Source organism: Dendrobium catenatum, unplaced genomic scaffold (assembly GCF_001605985.2).
Source record: "Dendrobium catenatum unplaced genomic scaffold, ASM160598v2 fragScaff_scaffold_253, whole genome shotgun sequence".
NCBI lineage: Eukaryota > Viridiplantae > Streptophyta > Magnoliopsida > Asparagales > Orchidaceae > Dendrobium > Dendrobium catenatum.
In genome coordinates this window covers 572,628-580,766 of record NW_021318715.1, presented here as the reverse complement: position 1 = coordinate 580,766, position 8,139 = coordinate 572,628, and the positions used below count along the sequence as shown (strand labels likewise).

Here is an 8,139-nt window from a genome sequence, read left to right as displayed (position 1 = left end):
ATATATATATATATATATATATTCTTTTAAAACATTATTAAATTTATATGCTTTAATGTTTTAATATTTAAACAGAGTTATATAATGAGTTGATCATTATGGGGTTCATCATTCTTATGAATTTTTTTTTTTAATGTATTTCATTTAAAATACGATGAATAATATAAGTTTGGAATATAAAACAGAAATTAGTACATATGCATATTGATTTATTCAAGGTATCTATTGATTTGTTTGTACCCAAGGTCCCTATGTAGTGGTTGGCAAACACGACGAAGTGCCCCTCTTTAAGGGTGAATGTAGTGGTGAAAAGATGGGTTGGGTTTGGGTCTAACTCAAAACTAATCTGATATGCATCCAGTTTTTCCGAACCCAACCCCTTTAGTAAATAGGTCAAAAAAATGAACGTGAAGTCAACTCACCATAATCCCAAATGAATTGAATATGATATGTTAACCCATTTTAGTTAAATTTTTTTATTTAACTTATCAACTATATAGTTTAGATTATTTGATCAAAATTAAGAATATCATACCCACAAACAAAAGAATTTAAAAAAGAAAAAAATACTAAAGGGTCCTTTACCATACAAAAATGAGTTTGCGTTACAACTTGAATCTGACCCTTTTAATTAACAAGTCGCAATGTCAGACTTAAAATTGACTCATTTATTAAACGAGTCAATTTGAACCAGAATTTTTTGGTTTGGATTGGTGGGTCAAGTCATTTATTAAAAGTATTCAATAATTGATTTTATTTAAATTTAGCTTTTGCTTCCATTGCATGTGTGAACTTAAATTAATGTACTTAAAATATAAAATGTGATTTGTAATATAATAATTACATATAAATTAAATTTTATTAATTTTTATAATGATCTATTTTTTTAATATAGTATTTTAAATTCAAATAATTTTTATAATGATGTATAATTTATCAGGTATAAGAATATAAAGATGATGGAATGATACATAAAAGTCCTCTAAGAGTTTAGTATCACATTCATATTTTCATCAATTAAAATAATCCAATAGATGCATCATATCATAAATAATTCATATATTTAATTATAACATTTTAATGTTTCTATTCATCATCTTGTAGCAATTATACTATGCAATTTAAAAGTAGAGGTAACACCCCCATTTTGATTGATGAAAAGTAGAGGTACAACGCGGTGATAGAGTTAGAAGTTTTCATCTCAGCGTTCTACGGATATCCAGCACACAAACAGAAGATGAAAAAACACCATAATTTCTATGTGAAAAACCCTGAAAATGGCAAAAAACTACGAGACCACACCCAGTTGAAAAGATTCAACTACTATTTGCTTAGATTACAAGTGGCTGACTTGTCCCTGAAATTAGGAATGAACAAGCTCAACATTAAGCTCGATAAGAATCTCGATAAAAGCTCTATTCGTGTTCGATTTTGAACTCGTGAATAAGCTCGACAAAAATAACTTGCTGTCGAGGTAATTGTAGCTTTATATGGCTATTTATTTATAAATCATTGCCTTTATTAATGTTGTTGTTAGGAAAATTCTGTGAAGTTAGAAAAATTCTGTGAAGATAGGATTTGCTTATAAATCATTGCTTTTGTTACATAGACAATTGCATAAATGTATTTGTTCATAGATATGTTCATGAACGTGTTTGTGTGATAGTTAAAAAAAAATTATTAGATATGTTTACGAACATGCTCGATGTAATCGTTTGAACATGCTCGATGTAATTATTTGTTAGGAAGCTCGATAAAGCTTGTTTGTTAAGTTAATGAACATCTAAAAGTAAAGCTCGTTTATAGCTCGTCCATGTTTGTTTGTTTAAAGCTCGATAAGCATTAAACGAACGAACATGAACCGAACATGAACGCTCATTAATTTAAATGAACCAAACATGAACACAAACAATAAAGCTCGAACAAACATGAACCGAACTTGAACAACCTGATATTAAATGAACACAAACATGAACACTCACATACTCTGTCACGACCCGACCCGAGACGAGACGGATTCCGCCCGCGCTGGATCGCGACGGAGCTGCACTAACCAGGATCTAGCTTTGGAATTTGGTTCGGAACTGAATCTTCCAAATAATACGAACCTGGAGCAAAAACTGATATTACATACTCGGCTCGGCTCAATTCGTTTGCAGCCCTATTTAGAATAATATGTTTTGTTTCCACCGCCACTAGTTGAAAATTCACCTATTGTGATTGTAAGTTGACTTCAAACTATTTAGACTTCTTTCCGGATAATTTTCTTATTTTACTTTTCAATTCATTATTATAAATTTCTTTAATTTTTATTTTTCATTTCATTCAAAAAAAATTAAAAATTTATTCTATTATAATTTTTAAAAAAAATCTCTATAACAATTTTAGACTTTATTTGAGACAATTTTATTACTGCTTTTTAATACATTATACTTAAAAATTATTTTAAAAAATAATAAGAAAGTCATCTCAAAGAAAGCCTTAGAAAGCTCCAACTTCCAATCCAATGTAACCACATACATCCTCATTGATTGGCCAAGGGAAAAGCTGATCTCTCATCATGGACATATTTGTGGTGGAATGAGTGTAATCATTTCCTGAAATTTTGATATTCTAATATTTTATTCAAGCATGGCAATCATTATTCAGTTAAGACAATCTCATGTCAATAATTTCAAGGAATAATGAAAACAATTTATTGATCTGGAAGAGCAGAGGATAGAAATGGCCCTGCAGAGTTACATTAACACTTTACTTCACATATACTAGAGTTCTAAGATCACAATCATTTTCTTTTGATATCCCTATAAACAACTCACCCAGCTTGCACTGAAACACCAAACAAAGGCTTCGTTTGGGACGGCTTTCTTTCTACTTCTTAAAGTGGCTTTCTAGTAAAAAATTAAAAATTTTGTACTAAAAAGCCGCTTTAAGAAACAGTAAGAAAGCCGTCTCAAACGTAAGATGGTTACATTAGGATCAAAAGGTGAAGCTATGAAGTGGGTGAATCTAGCAACATAAGAAGAAGAATTGAGCAATGAGCATTCTAGCTTGGTCTTCTGTAAGGGTGAAAATTCCACACCACACTTAAATCTGAATCTGAAATTCTCTATTGAGCTTTAAAGAAACCAACTGCAGCATCTAAAATGAGAAGGAACTCGGCCGGATCGACGTATCGAGTCTGCTTGATCAGATATCCTTGCAGTCTGCAAGTTCATTATGGCTTGGGCATTGGCTCGTTTCTCCGCCGCCTTCCGCTCTGCTCGACGGAGCTTCTCTGCCATGGCTGCCTCTGCGCGAGATCTCATATTTACTGCTCGGATCTGATAGTTTATCAAGAAGATGGTGGTTAGTGAAAGAAACAAAGTAAAAGCTTGGTCTGCCGCTAGGATCACTTTATTGGTTATATGATTTGAGCTACTGAAAAGAATAGGCAATTGGCCCAATTATGAGGCTTACAATCACTTAGGAAGTGCATGGATTTAGCAGAGCTTTTGGTTTACAAAATTGAAAGGGGAGAGGACAAAAAAAGCTAAATTTGAACCGAATATGGTTCTTTCTTCATCTTCCCTTCAATCAAAAATAGAAAACTTTGCATGCTGCAACGTATTTAATGTCATCTATATGAATTAAACACCATGAATGATAAAAATGGGGGTGTTACCTCTACTTTTCTCAAACTAGCCTCATATTTTGCTCTTTGGTGGCTTTCCCATACTAGAATCTTGATTTCTTCTCGTTTATATCTGAATATAAAAATTATCAAGATTATAAAATGAATGATAATAAGTTAAAATCATATAATGATAGAAAAGTAAATAAATAAAAAAACTCAAGCCGAAAGCTTAATTTCAAAGACCCAGTTCAGATATTTGTAAAGGATAAGTAATTATAGAAGGATTTAATAGACATTATATTCCTGCAGCGCTCAGAAAGAAGATATTTAAGTAACAGGAAACCAGACAGAAACCACTGAACTTTAATGACATAAAACTGTAATGTAAGCAAATAGCACTGATGAACGAGCAAGATTTTCTATAAATAAAAATGCTAGTCAAGCTGATATTAGATTGCAATAAGCACAATTGGAGCTGAGTTCCAAGTTTAGAGGCCTTAGAACATAATAGAATCTAAAGCAACTGTACTCAATTAAAGCATCCCTATCCCCAGGCTTCACTCCTTAAGGTAGCATCCTCTCACGGAGAGATCTTCCTTAAGTCTTCCGTGTGGCCTTAGCACTTCAAGCTTGATGCCACGCAGCCTAACTTCTAGCAAAGCTAGGAAAGAGCAAATGAAGTTGGAGAATGGAGGTTTAAAAGAACACTCTTCACTAAGAAAGCTCTTTACAAGGGCCAACTTGAAGTGCTCTTTCCCTAGTGTTGCTAGAAGTTAGGCTGCTTAGCATCAAGCTTGAATTGCTAAGGCCGCACGGAAGACTTAAGGAAGATCTCTCCGTGACAACTAGCTCCTTTACACTGAGCGATTATTAGGTGCTCTCAATGCATCTATTCCATGTTGTGCTGGGTGTGTACTGACGAGTACAGAACATTTAAAAATTTCTATGACCACAGATACGGACCCAGTGCACTTGTTGACACACCAAGCTCTCCTAATAATCTCTCCCCTCCAACACCCACCATCCCCTTCTCATGCATGTATATTTAAATTTTCACCAGTAAATTTAAAGGTGCAACGTATTGGCAAATCACCAATACAGTTTGCATTTGAATTTAAAAAAATTATGCGCCTAGATGACAAAGCGTCGAATTTGCCATACAATTTGAAAATGATGAACTGTCTAATCCAAAGGGATGCAAAAGGACAACAACAGTTAGCAGATATCATTGAAAATGTAAAAGTTTCTGAGAAAATAATAATAATAATAAAACAGGGTGGAAAAGAAAAGTTGGAGAGAAACAGAAAAATGCAAAACAATAGCCATAATTACTCCACTTACTGCCTAATAAGCATAATCATCTTTTTGTTTATCAAAGAATACAAATGTGCCGTTGAAAATTTAACAGCAAGATCCTCTGAACAGGAAAACTTGGCGAAAAGAAATTATTGTATAGGCTCAAGTAACAACTACCTGGACAAGTGCTTGGATTTCTCAGCTTCTTCCCAAGCTGCAGCACAAGCTTCATATTCCTGTTTCACTTGTTCTTCCTCGTCAGTTTTTTTATTAAATTGAGAATTTTGCTCTGTCTCCTTGCTAGCCCAAGAGGCTATGTTCAGTTTACCAAGCTGTAAGCCTAGAGCTGCAATTTCCTGTCTAGTTTTCAGCTGCAATTCTCTTTCAGAAAATTCTACCTTTTTACCATCTTTCTGGTAATCCTTCTCATTCTCATCAGTGGACGGCATTCTATCCACTGCTACTGATCCAATTCGCGGAGATGAGGGGTTTGAAGATAATGGGCTGCGGCTCGGTGTTAAATTTTCAATAGGGGTTGCTGTTCTTGATGGCTCTTGGCTAGGAATCGGGGTCATCTCTGTGCCTACATCTCTCATTGAAACCAGCTGTTTGGCAGAAATGTCTGCAGAACATGACTGTAAGCCATATGTTTCAATTAAGGCTTCGTTTGGGACGGCTTTTTTACTGCTGCTTAAAGCAGCTTTCAAGTACAAAAAATTAACTTTTGTACTTATAAAGCTGTTTTAAGAAGCAATATGAAAGTTGTCCCAAACGAAGCCTAAGAGAACTAATTTGAAATGTTCACAATAACATGTTTTCCTGGCATGGTATTGCGCCACAATGTTTCACAAATTTGAAAAAGAACAAGATCAAGGTCTTTGCCAATACTATTAAAATCTTGAAATACTAAATGATAGAAAGTCAACTTAAATCTTCTGAACAACTCATAAAACGAAACAGAAAGCAACTTTTATTGAACTTTGAATTATGTAGTGGCTTTCTTTAGTAAAGAATGCATAAAAATAGCAATAATACCTGTAGTTCCAGAAGGAAAACCCTCAGAGACTGATGAATTTTTATAATTTATACCCTCAGAAGGATCTGTCACGCAACTTTCATCATTCAATGAAGCTGAATTAGCATGCAAGCCCTGAGAAACAAATGAGAACTTGTCCACCATATTTTGAGAATTAGAATTGCTGGCTGAAGGCTGAATCACAAAAGGTTTCTGATCTATATTAATGGATTCTGGAGCAATCCTTGCCAAACTTGAATTCACCAACCTATTGCACTGATACTGCACTGAATTGTTCTTTAATCCATTTTCATGAACCACTTGCTTATTAACAAGCCATTTTTCTGCATCATTCCATTTTGATGGAATATGCCTAGAGAAATGACCCATAATTGGAAGTTGGGAAACTTTTCCTCTACGATGGAACTCGAAGTTAGAATTGCTAGCACTCTCATGCCCACTGTCATAACCATCATCATCCACTTCTTGATGCTTCATAGGGTGCACCGTGCAGTAGTTGTTTCCAAGTTTGGATTGATAAGAAGAATTAGAACTATTATTCTGGTTTCTTGAATATTTTGTCTCAGAATTTCCTTTAGAAAGGGAATTTGCAGTAGAAGACTGAGTTTGAAAGCCTTCACCATAGCGTGAGAGTTCTTTGTTACAAAACTCTGATTTTTGAGACTTAGCATTAATCGATGAAACCGGCGAGTCCTTAAAGCCAACAACTATAAAATCACAATATAAAACTCATCGTTAGAAGTAAATCATCACAAAACAGGAAAAGGCAAATCATCATTAAGAAGTAGCCCAAATCTAGACGATTGATACAGATTTTACCAACCTTCATCATCAAGATCGCCAGCCAGTAAATTTTTCTTAGCATACTCTATGTCCTCAAGCTTGGAAGGGGAAACTCTTGAGGAACACCCTTCTTCCTTCCTTTTCATATATTGAGCTCCAAGTATTTTCATGCGTAACTTGCTGGGAGAAATAAGGCCCATCTGCATTAGTCGAAGAACAATCAAATTTGTAAGACAATGCCTAGAATTTCTATTACTTGAGAACAAAAACAAGGTACATCAATTACGAGAAAAATGGCAAACAAAATTTTATGGATGAGATGAATGGGCACACCAATAACAGAACTTTGAATCTATAGCTTTTGAAGCTGTAATTATACAATCAATAACTTCCATTAACCTGTCAGCAGAAAGAATTGCTTTCTCCAAAAAAGCTCAGAAACAATTTGTACGTGCTAATGATTAGATAACATTGCTATTCAATGTTAAATCCCCAAATATTCTGCAAACAATATGAAGATAATACTGAAATAGAGCAGACAGACAAATCTTATGTCGTTCTTCAAGATCAAAGCCTATTTCTTCAACAAAAGTAGATTATTTCACCGGCAAAAGCTACTCGAGACGTGAAAAACCCAGAAGCACACGAGAACGATAAAACCCTTGCAGATTTTGAAAAGGGAAACGGAGAAACTATATGCGGCACAAATAAGAAACACTTTCCAAATCAAAAACAGTGAGAATTGGTTCAAAATTTTCGCATTAATTAACGGCTTGCCAAGACAGAAAGCCTGCATTTTTGGAGAGCTAAAGAAGAGAGAATACTTTCAATGGAACATTGAAACAGGCTTCAATTAATGGAAACAGAAACTCATACCTGAACTTTGTGAATCCTTTCATAGTCCATAGGTACGTTAGAGGAAGAAGATGGGAGAGAGAGAAAGAGATAGAAAGCCAAAGAGAGAGAAATAGAGAGAGAGAGAGAGAGAGAGGAGGTAGGGAGACTGGGAGAGAGAGGTGTTGGTAGCTGCAAAAGCCTGTGCGTGCATTTTGTAGGTGAAACCAACGAAGAGCAGATATAAATCGCCGATCCATTCGAAGTCCTCGGCTGCACAATACATACTTTAACTGACCGCTGACTGCGGAGAAAATTTGGGTCAGAAAATGTTGACCCAATTTTAATTGTCTGGATTTTATAATTATTATATTTTATTTGAAAATAAAAAAATAAGTTCAATATAATTAATAAATTAGTTTATATTATATTATCTTAATTTAAATTTAAATGCAATGAACTTAATTTATAATATTTAAATCATAATATACTGATTTAAAATTTTAAAATTATAATAAATTTATTTTATTCTATTTAAGAATTATACTCATTGAACACTTTCACACATAAAATT

At 34.0% G+C, this 8,139-nt stretch overlaps 1 protein-coding gene across 1 annotated transcript; it reads right to left on the bottom strand.

The window, feature by feature from the left end:
• Window positions 1-2,672: 2,672 nt before the first annotated feature.
• Window positions 2,673-7,762, bottom strand: LOC110099744. The gene is made up of 6 exons (XM_020826997.2): window positions 7,608-7,762; window positions 6,772-6,931; window positions 5,948-6,655; window positions 5,090-5,534; window positions 3,665-3,746; window positions 2,673-3,323 (listed from the first exon to the last, which is right to left on the bottom strand). The coding sequence occupies exons 1-6, from the start codon at window positions 7,635-7,637 to the stop codon at window positions 3,120-3,122; spliced, it is 1,629 nt and encodes a 542-aa protein (XP_020682656.1). The 5' UTR covers window positions 7,638-7,762; the 3' UTR covers window positions 2,673-3,119.
• Window positions 7,763-8,139: the final 377 nt, after the last annotated feature.